The 17,279-nt window shown below is 46.4% G+C and overlaps 2 protein-coding genes across 13 annotated transcripts; one reads left to right on the forward strand and one right to left on the reverse strand.

Moving 5' to 3' along the window:
• Positions 1-906: 906 nt before the first annotated feature.
• On the reverse strand, positions 907-10,544 carry trak2 (trafficking protein, kinesin binding 2). 9 transcript variants are annotated; one of them, XM_068309061.1, is made up of 17 exons: positions 10,404-10,543; positions 8,344-8,545; positions 8,016-8,201; positions 6,315-6,374; positions 5,707-5,783; positions 5,500-5,616; positions 5,193-5,414; positions 5,008-5,086; positions 4,786-4,916; positions 4,591-4,665; positions 4,347-4,484; positions 4,052-4,131; positions 3,818-3,958; positions 3,450-3,730; positions 2,892-3,374; positions 2,708-2,807; positions 907-2,606 (listed from the first exon to the last, which is right to left on the reverse strand). In XM_068309061.1, the coding sequence occupies exons 2-17, from the start codon at positions 8,399-8,401 to the stop codon at positions 1,814-1,816; spliced, it is 3,021 nt and encodes a 1,006-aa protein (XP_068165162.1). In that variant the 5' UTR covers positions 8,402-8,545; positions 10,404-10,543; the 3' UTR covers positions 907-1,813. The 9 variants fall into 9 exon arrangements, with proteins under 9 accessions (XP_068165162.1, XP_068165161.1, XP_068165158.1 ...); XM_068309060.1 differs by lacking the exon at positions 6,315-6,374 and adding an exon at positions 6,589-6,651; XM_068309057.1 differs by adding an exon at positions 8,705-8,756 and having other exon boundaries at positions 3,450-3,958; positions 10,404-10,499.
• A 43-nt stretch (positions 10,545-10,587) lies between these two features.
• On the forward strand, positions 10,588-16,469 carry stradb (STE20 related adaptor beta). 4 transcript variants are annotated; one of them, XM_068309067.1, is made up of 12 exons: positions 10,588-10,764; positions 11,115-11,305; positions 11,829-11,909; positions 13,092-13,194; positions 13,269-13,390; positions 13,480-13,588; positions 13,702-13,825; positions 13,898-14,069; positions 14,167-14,271; positions 14,365-14,619; positions 14,716-14,760; positions 14,873-16,469. In XM_068309067.1, exons 2-12 carry the CDS (start codon positions 11,294-11,296, stop codon positions 15,032-15,034), a joined length of 1,290 nt encoding a protein of 429 aa, XP_068165168.1. In that variant the 5' UTR covers positions 10,588-10,764; positions 11,115-11,293; the 3' UTR covers positions 15,035-16,469. The 4 variants fall into 4 exon arrangements, with proteins under 4 accessions (XP_068165168.1, XP_068165169.1, XP_068165170.1 ...); XM_068309068.1 differs by having other exon boundaries at positions 11,140-11,305; XM_068309070.1 differs by having other exon boundaries at positions 10,592-10,764; positions 11,829-12,621.
• The last annotated feature ends 810 nt before the right edge of the window (positions 16,470-17,279 follow it).

The raw sequence follows: 17,279 nt of genomic DNA on the forward strand, positions 1-17,279 counted from the left end.
TGTTTTTGGAGGGAGGCATGAAAAAAAACATCACATATCATTTTACATTCCAGCAAATTACTGGAAAAAAGTGGATAGATCATTTATTAGAAATTAAAAGTCTAGATTCACCTTCGTTTGTCATCACCCAATCAGAGTGCAGACATAAAAACAACCTTTATTATGCTGTAGCAGATCCAGAGTATTCAGTTTCTTCAAAATAAAACCTTCAGCTTTAATTTCATTCTGTAGGCCTCTACACATTGAAAGCAAAAAAAAAGAAAGAAAGAAATACTATTACATATATTAAAATTTTCTGTCCAAATGTTAGCGGACATCATTACAACTGGCTCACATTGTGCTAAATATTCTAATAAGTATGTTAGACAATATATTTCAAATACTGCTGTCAGTAAAATATACATTACATAGAAAAGTAAAAGTACAGTAGCTGCATGGGAAGGTCTGGTTGGATCAGCAAACAGCAGCACTGATGGTTCAGGAGCCCTGGGAATAAAGCACATACTCTTCCTCTTGTTGTCTCGAAACATGTAGAATGAACTTTCACATGCTCTTATTTAGGAAAACTCCTTCCTGTTGGCCACTGTTTGAATCACATGTGTCCTTGAGACAACTTTAAACACGTAAAAACGACCACATATAAGAAACCTGACGTGAGACACAATTCAAAGAACGTGTTCATGATACTTCCCTCTTTACCGACCGAACCTGAATGTCTCACAGGCCTGAGATAAGGATGCAAAAATGTCGAGTAGAATCTTAAGTCCAAGGCTGCGGTGAAATGTTTTCAACCAAGCAGTGATCCTCAAATAAATAAAAAAAATCGTCACCGAGTGCAACTAATGTATACAAACATGGCTGTACAGGAACACAGTCATTACAGTGCTGGCTTCTACTTAAGGCCTCATACCATTAAAAACACACAAAACGGACCCTGAAGGACTCATCGTTTTCGCCTGGCATCCGATTGGTTCTCAACTCATCTACCTGCCTGCCTGGTCCCACCCATCTTCCGACAGGTGCATGCTGGGACCTGTAGGTCGCTTTTTGGTGTATCATGCTCACGAGAGGCAGGAAAAAGGTGCACGGCACATGGACGGTCACCAGACTCCCATGCAACAACGGACGACTGTAAAATCATTGTTCTATTAGCACTGGCATACAAATATCATGATGTGACTACAACATTAGCCTGGTAGGATGCCATTAATCCAGCTAGCACTTGAATTATTGTGGACAGGGAGTAATTAAAATACGCTTAATCCCTTCTTTTCCAACAGTAAGTTTTTCTATGCAGATGACATAATTTTATTATTACAGACTAAAAATTTCCAACCAACTACACAGCAAGCCCTTCAAATAGACCAAGTCTTTCTCTTTTACTCTTTCACTTCCTTTCTCTACCGTCGTAAATAAAACACCAACAACTTCAAACCTTCATCTTGTTCTTTTCTCATTCACATCCGCAGACCATCAATCAACTTGACCTCCTTTGTCCCGCCTCCTCTGCCTGGGCATGAGCCGCCAAACCCAGTGAAGATTCACACCTGGCTGAGGATGGACAACCCTCTCAACAGGTGAGCTAAAGCTTCAAAGACTAGCATCATGCCCAACATCTAAACACAGACACCGCAGCATCACTAAAAACAGTCAGTTTAGATTAATTGTGCTTTCAAATGAAGTTAGGAATAAGGAGGGATTATTCTGTCCACCAGATTCAGATCTCCAAATGCATAAAAAGGAGAGATAAGAGGAGAAGGAGGATGGTGGTGTAAGTGACCGACCTTCTGGTCCATCTGCCACCTCCTCCTCCTCAGGGTTTGGAGGAACTTGATGGGACGTGGGAGAGAGAGGCGAGTTTCCTGCGCCGTCCTTTGAGGTCTCCCCAGGGCGACGGGGGAAGGGCCAGGGAGGTGGGGTGAGGAGGAGGAGGCGTGGGGTCGCCGGATGGCTTCACCGCTCGGGCACCAATCATGGCCGGGAGGCTCTGATTGCGCCTCAAACCGTCCAATAGGCTTCCTCCACTCGCTGACACCAGAGTAGCAGAATCCTGACGCGGGACTGAAGCCTTCGACTCGGCGCCCTGGAGCACCTTGGTGAATCCCAAGCGGCGCAGCCTCTCCACCAGGCCGACGTTCGCTGCGTCCGGTCTGGTTCTGTTTGGTTTCGAGGGTGGGACAAACGCTGGGATGTCCTGGGATGAACTGGGGAGGTCGGGATGCGGCGCCCGGCCTAAATTCAACCCGTAAACATCCTGGAGAAAAAGCTCCGCCGGCCGCGAGGCCAGGAAGTTGTCAGCCTGGTGCTGGCGGATCTCCACGGGTACCGGGGAGGGAATAGGTGAGTGGGAGGGGGAGTTAGGAGGCGTGTTTGGGAGGAGGCGAAAGAGGGGCTTCTGGGATGCAGGTTTTGGGGACGAAGGAGGTGTCTCAGTGGAGACTTGTGCAGAAATACCCCGTTCCAGGACCAGCTTTGTCAGGCTGGGGGCCACCGAGGAGCGTCGAGGGGGGAAGGAGTCACCGAGACTCAGTCTGCAGGGAGTCAAAGGAGTGCTGGGACCCGTCCTCATGGAGCTGGGCGTGTTGGCGAACAGCGGCGTCCGAGAACTGAGGAAAGTGAGACAGAGGTGAGGCGTGATGTTAGCGTGTCGTGTAATTAAAGCAGTCGGTTTAAGGCTTTAACCTTTGAACCCTCGATGAAGTCCTACCTCGTGGTGACCTGTGTGACGTCACTGGGATGGAGGATGCGACAGGTGGTGAAGGTGAATGTGGAGAAGGTGGAGCTCTGACACTTTCCCGGATTTTGAACTAAACGCCCAAAAAAGGAGGTCATGAGAAAAAACTCGCCAACAATGAAGAACTCTCTCATATTTGTTTCTAAACTGGATTTACCAGAAGGAGACGTCGTCGATGTCGAGGTGCAAATCTGGTTTTCTGATTGGACCACTGTCGTACAGTCACCTGGAATGGGCTGAGATGATTGGTTGGACTTGTGCTGGGCGGGGCTTAGACTCTGGACTTCTGCCACCGAGGAGGACGAGGTTGTTGCTCCGGGTAACGTCGGCGTGACGGGAGACACCGGATGCTTCCTCTCCTTCCTCTCCTCCGGCGTGGATGAAACCCGCACCTTGAAGGTGATCCCGCCTTCCTCCTCTTCCTCATCCTCATCTTCCTTTCCTCGCTCCGCCGCCCCCTTCTCCAGGACGCTGATGCCTCTGTGCCCTTCTTCTTCGTCTTCCTCCATGTCAGACAGGCGGTAGACGGCGTCCTGCGGGAGTGGGCAGAAACCCTTGGTCACCACTCCGGGGTGGGGGTCAAGGATGGTGGCCAGATGTGGCTTCGCCAGCTGCTGCCAGTGATGAAGAGTGAGTGAACCTGGAAGAACCAGCCAATCAGGATTAAACGCTCTGACGCCATTGTTGAAGACGTTTCAGCCGACGGGTCGCTGACCTTCGATGGGTTTGACGATCTGAAGCTTCTCAGGCAGGAAGGTCTTAAAGACGCCGGCGCCGAAGGAGAGTTCTGATAGGTTGGAGAAAGAGGAGAGTGTGCTCCCCATCGGCGAGACGCACCCGCTTCCCTCCCCCTCCGCCTGCATCTTCCTCTCGCGCTCCGCCTGGAAGAACTGACGCTCGCACAGCAGGTTCTGTCGTCGTAGCGACAGGCGATGCAGCGCTCTGGTCAGGTCGTTTCCTCCCGGCGAGCCGGGCTGCCCCAGTCGCACCTCATCCCTGGAAACACCCCCCCCCCCCCTAAGTTTATCGACTGAAAGGAAGTGAAATGTCACACACAGGAGGAGGACGCTCTTCGTAACGCACCCCTGAGCCGACTGGAAGGGCTGCGCCGTCATCACCAGGGAGCTCTGTCCGGAGCCGGGGATGGGGGGCGTGGCCGGAGCCGCCCGCGCTGCCGAGGCGTTAACGGATCGGACCGTTTGGAACACTCGCTTGTGGGATATTCTGAAGAGAAGAGGTCAAAGGTCAGCGACGTAGCAGCAGTAAATCAGTGTTTTTTATTAGATCTGAGATTTTCAGGAGGCGGGGCTTTCTGACCTTTGGTCCTGGAAGACGTTCTCTTCCTCCACGCTCAGCTCTCGCCTCATGGTGCCCTCGATCTCTGCCGCCAGGGAGTCCTACGCTCACACACACACAGATGTGCACACCAGTTTACAGTTACTCTCTGAAGCATTCTGGGAAACCACAACAGCAATCAATCACTAGTGCACAAAAACAGGACTGGTTTATTCTGCATTCACTCCAAAAGATCAGCTTTAAATTACACGACACACACACACACACACACACACACACACACAAACACACACACACACACGAGCCTCTCTCTCACCATGGGGTAGAGGCCGTAGGATAGGTGCCGTCTCATCCCAGCAGAGGGAGTGTTTTTACTGCGGAGCTCCTTGATCTCCTCCTGGGACTCGTGGAGCATCTCCACACACTCCGCATTCCTGTCCGTTAACTCGTTCAACTGCAGCACACACACACACACACAGATTAGTTATTTAAATGACTTTGAGAAAAGCAGCGACAAACTGTGTTTGTGTGTGTGTGTGTGTGTGTGTGTGTGTGTGTACCTCTGCAGTGAGCTGCCTTTGAGCATCCTTTGAGGCCTGCAGGTGGACCCTCAGCTCCTCTTTCTCCAGCGCCAGCTGCACAGAAACAACAGAGTTATTCCAAATTTAAGTCACCAGTTGGAACTTATTGTTGACCAGTAACTGGACTCCTGACTGGTTTGACTCCAGTTGGGGTCACGGTAATCCGGTTCTCACCTCCTTCACTCTGTGCTGCAGCTCGACGATCTGGGAGAGCAGCTGAGCGATTTCCTCCTGGTGCCTCAGCAGCTCCTCGTTCCTCTGCGCCAGCTCATCCGTCAGAGACACCATCTGGCTGTTGGACTCACCTACAACCGACAGGAACACACACACACAGGTCAAAATGAGGTCTTTTCCACATGTGGAACTGCGCGAGCGTTTTGTTTGCGTCTCACTCACGGAGCTCCTTCACGCAGTCGCTCACGAGCTGCTGCTCCTTCTCCTCGTAGGTGATGGTGTCGCTCTTCAGCTGGCACGCCTGGGGAGGAAAAGTTGTTCAACTTGTTTGTTTCTTCTCTTCCACTGTCAACACCTTGTTGATCGCGACAAAAACCCAAACGTGACAGCCCGTCTCTGACATGTACCTCCGACCTCAGAGCCAGGTTCTCCTCCTCCAGCTCCTGCAGTTTGTTCTGCAGAGACTCCAGCTGGCTGAGCGCGGCCGCCGCCGCCGCTGTCCCCCCCGGCGGCAGAGGCTGCCGCAGCGGCGTCGGCACGCTGGAGTCCGTCTCGCTCTCCTCCGAGGCGCTGGCCACAATCCGAAGCAACTCATCCTTCTTACTGAGCTCATGCTGCAGCTGATGAACCTGTTGGGATGGGGGGGGGTTCAGTTTTGCTGCGACTAAATTAAAAGCTGGAGTCATCAGCGTATAATGAACACGGGGGGGCTACCTGGTCCAGGGCCTGTGTCAGCTGCTCCTCCAACGCCTCGTTGCGCTCCTGCAGCAGGTGGTTCCTCTGCAGAAGGGACTGACCGATGCGAGCCGCCAACTCCAAGTCTCTGTCCCGCTGTCCAATGAGAGCACAGGAGCCACAGCCAATCAGTCACCTGCGTGCTTTCAACAGACGACTGATGGTTACAACTGAGGAGGCGCCTACCTCGACTAAAAGTTGCGTGACCACTTCCATGTCGTTGTACGTCTTGGTCATCTGCTCCACGCGATCGGCGCTGAGGACTGGACGGAAAGAAGATGTTAACACACATGCTAACACACACACACACACACACACACACACACGCATTCTTTGGTGCACACACTGCTGCTTGTGCATGCAAAAGGAACTCGACAACATTAAAAATATGAAACTACTCCAAGACACTCGACACATTTCTGTCACTACCTAATAAAATGTTCTGACCACAAGCAACAAGAAAAACTACTTAATGACTGCATTTGATATATAAAGACTTGATTATCAGTCAGGAGCTGAGGTGATTAATATTTATAATGTCAGTGGAGATGCGGTTGCTCGTGGTCTGAATGCAATGAAGCCTCAAAGCCTATAGAGACACAAAGAGACCACAAACACACACAATACACGACTACAAGTAGTCTAGAGGAGCAGACAGCAGACCTGTACTAAACCATCTCACGTCTGCTGTCGTCTACGTGGAGAAAGGGGCTCCGGGGAGAGCCCCCGTCTCACACTGAAGCCAAATGAAGATGATTAAAATAGCGAGCTTTGAGGAAGAGGAGGAAGGATACCTTTGGAGAGGCTCTGAGAGCCGGGGTGGGAATAAGAAGAAGGCTCCAAAGCAAGATAAGCTGAAGAGAAACAGGAGACAGAAAAGAAAGGAGAGTTCAGGAGACGAACAGGCAAACGGCTTGTTTGGAGACGAACAGGAGGAAAGAAGCAGCAGAAGGAAAAAGAAGCAGACGGGTGAAGCGGAAGCACTCGATAAAATCAACTTCATGTGGAAACATTAGTTTGTGGAGAATCAGAATCTACACATCGATTAGTTTGGTCTGCATGTGGCACCTGAGTGGGAGTCGCCGGCGCTGCACCGCTGCCCTTCCTCCTGTTTAAAGAGAAGCTGCACCTCTGATGGTTGAATCGTTTATCAGACGGAGTGAAAAACCTGCACTTTGGTTTTTTTATTTCATTACGACTTCAGGAAAACATCAACACACAACACAGGAGAGCGACACAAACTTCCAACAATCAAAGTTTCGACTCACTTGAACTGGGAACTGCTGCGGTTCGCTAATCTGAAGCCGCTGTGACCTCTGGGTCTGGAAGCTGCACCCCAGCCCCCACCCCCACCCTCAGCAACCAGCGATTAAAAATAACCTCAGATATATCTGACCACAAACACAGTGCATAGAGGTCCTCACGCCGCTGTTCATTTAATGGAACGCAGCGTCAAGTGTGAAATGTGTGATTGAACTCTGGCCACATAAAACCGAGGAGCTGCAAAGTCCATGAATGATCAAACCAGTGCTTTAATTGTGACACCGTTTCCTCGAGTGTGTTCACGCTGTTCAATAAGTGACTCAGTGGAATTCTCATTTGAATGCATGATTGATTTTCTGCTGCACCGAAGTTGCACAAAAGTTGAGCATACGTACACCCTTCCTTCATGCCTCTGTGACAGCATCAAGCGCTATCAATAGATATTGCGCTGCAGAAACACACCCTCGAAACGATCCACACAGGAAGAGGAAGTGACGATCGCAAGCTGAGCAAAGGATGCAAAAAAACGCAGAAAGAATCGCTGGTCGTTCAACAGTTAACACAACTTCTGCGTTTGAAAGTCAACAAGATCAACTGGGATCGGTCACACACCGCCTGACCTTGTAGGCTGGTGCTGCTTCCTCAGTCGCGTCAGCTCACACACGCATTCAACACACACACACACACACACACACACACCAATGCTAACGCCTTACTCACCTTCCATAGTAAAGTTTTCATAACCCTCTGCACTGTGGATGTTTAAAAGCGGCATGGTGGGACTCTTCCTCCTGCTGTCTTCATCCTCTATCACCCCTCTCTGCCCCGCCTTCATCTGCCCCGTGACTCTGGCTTTGGATTCGCTACCCTGAACCCTGGCTGGATCACAGCATTCCTCTTGTTCACTGTCCCTCACACACACACACACACACACACACACACACACACACACACAAGCACGCACGCATGCATGGACTGTGGCGTATAATATCCACTCTAAATCCCTGTGATTTTAACTTAAGAGGATCTTTATAGAATGAATCCCTCGTGTGTATAATGCGCTGCAAAAAAAACAAAAAACAACCACACACACCACATCTGCTCAGTGATGTCACCAGGCTCGACCAATCAAAAAGGAGTGTAAACAGAAAAGACACGGAAACAGAAAAATGCGTTCATCCTAAAGTTCATTTCATTCCTGATTGAGGTTAAATGGAAAATCAAACACTCACTCATGTAGCGGAAGGTCTCCTCGGCCAGCAGGGGGGAGATGCCGCTGTGAGGGCCGGGGGCTTCGTCTGGAGAGCAGCTGGGAGACACCACCCAGTCCTGACTGTCTGACAGGTAGACGGAGCCGGCGGAACCGGAGCCCAGAGAACCGGAGCCATAATGCCTCCCGCTGCTGCCCAGCCCCTCATCTGGGGGGTCAAACACAGAGCAGGGTCATTCAGCACATGTAGGGAAAATGAATGAATGAAAATCCACAGGAAGCTTCCAGCCGCCATCGAGATGGAACTATTGAACGGATAATGTTACACAGCTGTTCACTAATACGCCCACCTGTCTCCGTGCTCGACTCCTTCTTCTCCACCGCCGCCCGGGGTTTGGCTTCAAACATGTCCTGCCCCTGGAGCAGGAGGAGGAGGAGGGAGGGTCCTCCTCACTCGCAAATGCAAAGCTGAAGAGAAGATGGGAGCAGCTACCAGCGGGGCATCACATCCTGTTCCCCACGCTGATGGGTGGTGCTGCTGCCCCCCTTTACCTGAGGAGAAACGGAGTAGATGTCAACTTAAAAGCAAAACTGGGGCCAGTACTTACAGACAAAATCAACCCACTTCATTGGTGTGGTTTTTTTGTTTCCCTGTGTTCATCTCCCAGTGGATAAATAACAGAAACATTCCTGACTTGAAAATTTACCCACTCGTGCATCATCCCTGGAGTCTGACCTCTGAAAGGATTTTGCTGAGAGGTTTCTGGGAAGGTGGAGAAAGAATAATCACTCTCTGGGATCCAGAATTAAAAGCCAGCTGCTACCATTTGGTGCATTTTCATTTCCTCCTGACATGTCACGCACGGAACTAACGGAGGACGGAGGGGTGAGAGAGAAAACCCTCCCACATCCTGTTGTGTGCCTCTGGAGGAATACATTCTTTTAGAAGGGAGGAGCTCACGAGACTCGGAAAAGGAAAAAATTTTGGCCTGAGGGGAAGACATTCTACAACTGCATCGTCAGGCTGCAGGAAACAAAACCAACAATCAATATGAGTCTGATGAGTCTGTTCTGATTTATTAATAACATTGGTATTAACACACTGATACTGGAAATACAAAAATCACATTCAAATATGGCTTCGGTGGATAGAAATACTGCATTTGGTAAACTTCTACATCCATTACTTTTATACTGATCATACTGCAGTAGATATTTCATAGGCTATCATGTTCTCTCCGCTGATTTAAAATGCAAAGGCTGATCTTGACCGAGTGCCTTTGAGTCATCTAATGAGTCACAACCACGTATCGTCTTGTACTGCCAGCCGTCTGATTAGGAACATTTAGAATTTACAAAAAATCAAACCGTTAAAGATGCAGTTCTTGTCTCAGGGCATGATTAACTTCTAGACAAAGATAAAAAATAATGCACAACAAAAAGATGTACAATATCAGTAGCTGTTGGTAAAATACAGACAACACAATGGCATTATACATAACAGTGCCTGTCACGGCTGTCTCAGGGCGACCGCTTACATCAGCTTCTCCCTTCATGTCTAATCTGACTTTTCATCTGATGCTCTTATCCAAGGTGACCTACAACAGGCACAGCCATAGAAATATTTTTATTTGAATAATCTGGTTGAGAAAAATAATTAAAGTTAAGACTAATCGCTCTTGTCCCTTCACATCTGAACCTCTAACCCCAAGCTATTTTATAGGTCATTAGTTTTTTTTAAATTTGCATTTCTGTACTATCTCCATTTGTGCTGTGTCACAGCATCTGCACTCATTTATCTGTGATCTGGAAGCAGGAAAAAAGCCCAGGGACCTGCTTGGGGAGGGAAGCAGCATGTGACACTGACTGAACCACTTTAGCTACATAACCAGAAATTCGTGACTTGCGCATAAGAACACTCCATGACACAATGAAGATTAATGTAACGCTCACCAAACATGTGATGCTAAACAGATCTAATTAAAGATGCTGAGATTACCTGCGCTGTGTCAAATTATGTTCAGCATCTCAAAACAATATTTCTGAATTACTTATAACAGATATTTACTGCATGTAAAAATGTAAATAATCTAGCTAATCAACAAAACAGTTTAGCATGCCAGCTAATATTAACATTTAACTTACCGATTGAGACTACGAAGCGAGTTAGATGTCTTTTGTCGAACAGTTATTAAATTTAATAAAGACATAATAAAGTGATTAGTGATCTGACGTAGCGTCCCACATGGTTTCCCGTAAACATGACAGCTATGTTAGCCTTAGTTACTCTAAACAGCGCTAGCTAACGGTGCAAACACGAGCTTAAACTGGAGGCATTTCCTCGCGTGGGGGATCGATCTAAAATAACGGTAATTAAAACATTAAATATTTAATTATACGTTAAACCTACCCAATGTCAGTGTTATTCCACAACATGTGCAATTCCTGCGTTACAAGCAGTCGCGACCAGTCCCTCCAGCAAAACCTCAAACAATAGAGGGCAAGGGAGTGGGACAACAGATACACGTCATCATCAAGCGACACGAAGATGTGTGACGCTTTAATTACGCGTCAATTATCTGTGTCAAATTAAAAGTCTTGTCAAAGGGTTACGTTTATTTGTTTTCAGATGTCATGTCGTTCGATATCGAAATTACTTTTTGCAAATCTTATTTAAATTGGACTTAAATTAAATAATATTCGCTGACTGGACAAAACGTCGCCTCTTGTGGGTTGTTAACTTGTTTAGCTAGGAGCTCGACCGAGAGAAGGTGAGCATGTTTTCTTCTTTACTTCAGGTCAACAGTGGAAATATGTTCAACGGAGCGATTTTTAGCATAATAATTAACTTTAAATAGTGTCACTGTATTCAAATCAGCGCTCTTAAATATCGAAATCGGAGATCGGGACGCGACTTTGTGTTACCCCACATTTTGTTTTTGTTTTTCTGCGGGTTTCTGATTAAATCCGAATGGCTGCACTAAAACTCACCTCAGGGTGGAATTTAATTCTGATGATGGTGGGGCTTAATACTACATTTTTGATTGCCATCAACCAAACGGAAATACTGCGTTATTAACGTTATTACATTTGAATAAAACATACATAAATATATCAACAGAACGCCTCCTCACGTTGATCTCCAGATCAGGTGATGCTCCAGGTAAACACCGGACCATCGTGGGCTGCTTTCACATCCATCGCGGTTTATCTCACGTTACCCTGTTGGCTCCATCCTCCCGTGGCTTAAAAGCGGATGAATGCCACTGCCTGTGATTTTACCATCGCCAAAAGGACTCCATGTCTTTCTTGGTAAGAACGTCACGCTGCATGATTTTCTATTGTCGTGAGTCACGAATCCGAAGTTCATCGTGACGCCTCGGATGGGACGTGGGAAATCTGGACAATCTTTTAAATGTGTTCTAATCAAGGCTATCCATGTCCTGGTAATTATATGAAGTGTATTCTTTATAAATCTGAGTCAATTTTCTGTCATATTTACATTGTGAGTTGAAATAAGTGTGGAAATATCTATAAATACTGGCTATATATGCATCCCTCTTATTAATAATGTATGCACCTCCTCTCTGTTGGGATACTTGAGTCAATCGGCACCACTTTGTTGCCTGTAATCATCCTCTTATCCTTTTTCCGCTCTCCACTCATGACACGACCCCTGAGTGCCTTCATATCCCATCCTCCTCGATGCTTGCTTCCCTGCCTCACCCTCCATCCGAGTCTCATCCTCTATGTTCCAGCTGTTTCCTCCCTCTCCACTCCTCTTTGTATTCTCGGGCATGTCTCACTTGTGTCCCCCCCCCCCCCCCTACACCAGGACTGTTCCTGCATCTCCCACGCTCAGGTCCAGCCCTTGGACCTAGAGGAATGCTACGAGGACACCAGCCCCCAGTTCCTGGTCAGTAGCCAAGACGCTGTCAGCATGGAGACAGGTGTCACACCGATGCTGTTCCATCACCCATCACTCTTCTGTCATCTTCTGTTTAGAGCTGCTTAAACTCTGTTTAAGACGGTGGTTTTTGGCTTGGGTCTGCTAAAGCTGCAGTGAGACTCCATCAATTTAATATTCCTCAAGGCAAGACATAAAGTATAATAAAATTCCCACAATGCTCCCCAGTAGTTATTATTGGTGCCTCTAATTTATGATGCAGAAACTGCAATGACACCTCAAGACCAAGTGAAGATCAGACATCATATGACATCATCATGACATCATCAGGAGTAATTTTCTCAGACTGGACAGAGATCCTCCAGAAACACGACTGACTTGAATTTTCATGTGTGATGCATTTAATGCATTTAATTTTGAAAGTAATACACCAGACTTTAATCATTTTAATGCAGTATATTTAATAATGATTATTAATGTACTGCTAGTGCTTGAGCTTCTTTCCCACCACTGATACAGACATGTTCCAGGGGCCTTATGGTTGAAGTTACAACAGTTGTCTGGAATAAACTTGTATCAGAAACTCCTGAAAGTCTCTGATGCAGAAAGACAAAAAGAATCCGTCCCCAAAATACGTCTGTATCACCAAACCCTTCAAGCTTCCCCACTACATCCCTACCTCAAATGATGTTTCACCAGCAGAGAAGCCAGAAGTGATCGGGTTTGTTTTTTTTTACTGTTGATTGTAATTAATCTCAGTTATTTAATGTATGCTGAAATAGATTATGTTAAAATCAGATGACATTCAGAAGAATCTCAACAACTAAACTCCTGGTAAAATATTTTTAATAACTTTAGTAATCTTTCATCATATATCCAACACCAGTACTTTGGTTTGAGGCGTTATACCTGCACAACTGATGACATCATCATCCTCAGCTCCACTTTGTGTTCACTGCTCAGATTAGCAAGTTAGCACGCTGATGTTCGCATTCAGCTGCTCACTGTCTTCCAGGTTAGCTATCATAACGATATTTCCAGATTAAAACAACTGCAGGATTTTGTTTGTACGTTACAGAAGTGTATCCCCCCCCCCCAACTCTCTGCTATTCATGTGAAACCTTCGACATTGAATGAACGTGGTCATGTGTACATGTGCGTGAGGTGTTTGTTTGTATGCCTCCCTTGCAGAGCTGTGACGGCTCTGAATGCACACTGCAAGGGCCATCTGGCGGCGATAACATCACGGGGCTGTCGGACGAGCCCGCCCACTACCAGCTGCTGTCTGAGCTTGGTGAGAACGCCGCTGTTATGTTGAGATTACACCTATTTTCTCACAAGAGTTCACTGGAGGTCATCCTTTTCCAGGTCGGGGCTTCAACAACCTGAGCCAGGTGAACATGGCGCGCCACCTGCCGTCCGGCCAGCTGGTGGCCGTCAAACAGACCAACCTGGACGAGTGTACAGAGGAGGAGCTGCTGCAGCTCCTGGTGAAGACGTCTCTACACAAAATCTAATCCAGGATCTTTTCTGTCCGCATTCTTTTAATATTAATCTCTGATTGTGTCTCAAACCCCAGAACGAGGTTCTGCTCTCCAGGCTGTTCCGTCACCACAACCTGCTGACCTCCCGCCTTGTTTTCAGCTCCTGCTGCCAGCTGTGGGTCCTCACTCCACTCATGGCCTACGGTCAGATGCCGCCTCACCACACAGCAATAATCCATAATAATCTCTCATCACACTTATCATTTGCATCACCTTTCCATCCGTCTATTTCTTCCTCCTCCCTCCTTTACCTCCAGGTTCTGCTGACACTTTGCTGAGAACATATTTCCCAGATGGGATGAGCGAATCTCTGATCGCGTACCTGCTGTACGGCGTCCTGAAAGCCTTGGAATACTTGCACCAGATGGGCTACGTCCACCGGTGAGTGGGAGGGAGGCGTTAAAGGATAAATCAAAGATATGAATGTTTTATCCTCACATTCCTGTCTATCAGAGGGGTGAAGGCCAGTCACATCCTGCTGTCAGGGGAGGGGCGCGTCTACCTCTCGGGGCTCCACAGTGTTTACAGTATGATGCGTGAGGGGAAGCGGATGAGGGCGGTGTTCGACATGCCCCACCACAGCCCCGCCCTGCTGCCCTGGCTCAGCCCCGAGCTGCTGCGACAGGTCGGGGTTCACGAGGAGCGTCTCACATTTAAATGAGATCCGTTAGCGAAGCAGCTAACAGGCTAATATCATCTGTTGTCACTGCTGGCCTCAGTAGGACCTGCATGGCTACGGAGTCAAGTCAGACATCTACAGTTTAGGAATCGTCGCCTGTGAGCTGGTGAGCGGCAGGGTGCCGTTCCAGGACATGCCCCCCACTCAGGTAGGTAAAAACATCCAAAGGATTTTTTTTTTTTTTTTACGTGTTTGGACGGTCGTCCCCTGAATGCATCACCGCCCAAGTCTCCATGTTTAGATGCTGCTTCAAAAACTGCGCGGCTCCCACTGCTGCCTGCTGGACGTGGCTCCCTTCCCGCTCGGCGAGCTCGGCGGCCTGAAGGTGTCGCGATCCGGGGTGGACTCCGGTATCGGGGAGAGCGTGGCCACCGGAAGCCTGAGCCACAGCACTACCGCCCCTCCTGCCGACAGACCTCAGAGCCCCGGACCCAAGAACCACTCGGTCACCCTGCACAACCTGGTTCAGCTGTGTCTGCAGCAGCAGCCTGAGCGCAGGAAAGGATCAGCCAGTTATTTGATTATTGATCTGACACGACGGTGTCCATAACTTTATACTAATAACGGGGTTTCACCTGTTTTTGTCTCCCATAGACCTTCAGCAACTGCGCTGTTGACCCACGCCTTCTTCAAGCAGGTCAGCTCCTTCATTTTCGTAAAGGAAGAAGATATAAAACCACTTTTTAAAAGCTTTATATTCTCTCTGAATGCTTCCTTTGACAAATCTGTCCTGGTGGATTCTGTGACAGGTCAAGAGGCACACCAGGGACTCATTCCTCAGCCTCATGTACCCAGCAGTGCCCCTCACCAGCCCCGACGAACCCCCAGTATCCTGCCCCCCCACCCCATCCTGCCACGCTCCGATGTCAACCACACCTGACCCCACTGAGGCCGTGTGGGACTTCACCTAACCCCGAATGCCTGGCACCAAACCTCCGAATCCTGAATAGCCAGAAACAAAACAACCAAAACAAAGAAATGAGGCCAAATTCTACTGTGCTTTCACTTTATTTTTTTATTTTTTTCCCCATCAACCTGACTTTCTGAGCCTTTTTGAAATAGTTTTGTAGTTTTTCTATATGTTTCGTCCAATGTGAAGTTTGGATCATGCAACTGTGAAAGCACTGCTTCAGTGGAGCTGCTCAAAAAAATCAAAGAACTGTCAACAAGTCACAGAATTCCTCTTGGGTGCGTTTGGTTTTAAAGGAAAATTCCACTCAGAACTACTTAGAAAAAAACTGTGGAGTTAAACATTATATACTTAGAAACACTTTTTTGTTGTTACTCTTAACTTTAACTGCTCCACAGATGATGCTTATAGTTTTAAGTGAATACTCCTCTAAAAGCATTCTCGGAAATCCCTTAAGTCTTATCTATCCCCGTAACTTTAAGGCTTAATTGAAGAGTAGCTCTTTCCTTGTAAGTGTTCTCTTGTCATCAGACTGTGAAAAGTGCAAACTGAGGTAAATAAGATGTATCCACAACTCCATTGCATATATATTCATCTATATCATCATAAATTTGACTCAGAGTGTCAGCCTGGCTATGTCTGAATAAACAGACATGATGCACATTTTGTTAGATCCAGATGCTCCTGAAATTGTCTGATCATCAAGCTTTCAAGTTTCAGTCAGTGTCAAAGAAGTTTCTTTTGCTCTCGTGGGGATTCTACAAAGATGAATGACCATTTGTTTTATTTTTAATGGTGCCATTTTTCTTACATTTAAACAGCTAGAGGTGAGAGAATCATTATTCTTCCTGTTCCCCTAAAAGCAACAATGATCAGAACTGTGGCTCAAATGTAAAGCATGACTAGTTCCAAAATTAATATTAATCTGTTCATTTCAGTCAGATATGAACTAAAATCTGTGATTTCCTAAACCTTTGACTTTTAGGCCTCAGTCAAATGTGTAAATATATGTTTGCTGTATTTTGAACATATATGCACACATTGTATAGTGATTTTAAATGTATGTTATCCTTTGTTTACCTATGAGCCAACAAGACAAGATGCAAACAAGGCTTAGAAAAAAGTTTAGCAATAGAAGTATATTTAATGTTCTGTGTAGGAGTTAGGAACCATCAGTCGATGAAAAACTTCCCCGGTCATGATTGATTAACCAAAAAAAAAAAAGTATTTCTACTGTGCTCTGTGACCACTTATCCAACAATGCCTTTATGTTTGAATGAAGCCTGAATTCATATCTGTAACTGTGATTATAAGTGAACTGTGTATGACTGTGACCCGCGATACTTATCAAATATGGTAGCTGTATGAGCCTTATATATGTATACATATACGCATATTATCAATGAAAAATATGTATAAACATATTTGATTTCTAAGCTTCCTGTTAGGCTTGATTGATTTTTTACAGATTAATGTCAACAGGGAGCTGTTGTGTCTCTGTGTGTGTGTGTCCCTGAACTGTGATGGATCCTCAGGACTGTTAGAGATATCAGAGCTGGTGGAAATCTGGAACATAAAATCTGGACTGTAAAAGGAAAATACCCTGAGTTATCTAATTTGTGACGTTCATGAGTTTACACAAGTCTGGGTGTCTTGGTTCTTCTAGATTTGATTCTTTAAAAAAGGGAAAGTGGAGGCTTATTAACACTATGAAATTCTGCAGTATCCAGCATGTAATATGCTCCCTTCGTTTGGTACGACCTTACTGTATTTATATCTGAAATAAAGTCTTTGAATTAGGGCACTAAGAAAAATATCAGAAAAATATCTCTGGTAAAAAATTCTGCACATATCCACCAGGTGGCAGCACAACAAAACAAACCAGTACAGCTGCCGCCGCGTAACTCCACATCGACAACGTAAAGTGGTTCGACTGTCGCAAACAAATTGACTATTGTGATCAATATAAAAGCTAGGTATTCTAAGATCATACTGTCGAATTAGATGTCAAGTACTAAAAAAAAGATGTATACAACATGGAAACTGAAGTTTAAGATTGAAAGTGTCATGTTTTTGTGCTATTTGCTTTTGTTGGATTGATTATCTATCCGGCCTACAAAATAAAAGTTAGTTTTTTAATGTACATGAGGAATGCACGTTTTGAAATACTGGTTAAGTATTTTACGTATGGCTGACATCTGCGTGAGATTTATTGGAAGTATGAAACCTAATTTAAATTTAAATTT

This window comes from Antennarius striatus, chromosome 24, assembly GCF_040054535.1.
Source record: "Antennarius striatus isolate MH-2024 chromosome 24, ASM4005453v1, whole genome shotgun sequence".
NCBI classification, from domain to species: Eukaryota; Metazoa; Chordata; class Actinopteri; order Lophiiformes; family Antennariidae; genus Antennarius; species Antennarius striatus.

What these genes read in the sequence shown, in the direction of transcription:
- stradb (XM_068309067.1), top strand. An exon ending in ACACCAGCCCCCAGTTCCTG is followed by an intron (nt 11,910 to 13,091) that starts GTCAGTAGCCAA and finishes CCTCCCTTGCAG; the next exon opens with AGCTGTGACGGCTCTGAATG. An exon ending in CAGATGGGCTACGTCCACCG is followed by an intron (nt 13,826 to 13,897) that starts GTGAGTGGGAGG and finishes CCTGTCTATCAG; the next exon opens with AGGGGTGAAGGCCAGTCACA.
- trak2 (XM_068309056.1), bottom strand. Translation starts at nt 8,401, where the DNA reads ATGTTTGAAGCCAAACCCCGGGCGGCGGTGGAGAAGAAGGAGTCGAGC. An exon ending in GGAGACCTTCCGCTACATGA is followed by an intron (nt 6,375 to 8,015) that starts GTGAGTGTTTGA and finishes GTTTCTCTTCAG; the next exon opens with CTTATCTTGCTTTGGAGCCT. An exon ending in GATCGTCAAACCCATCGAAG is followed by an intron (nt 3,375 to 3,449) that starts GTCAGCGACCCG and finishes TGGTTCTTCCAG; the next exon opens with GTTCACTCACTCTTCATCAC.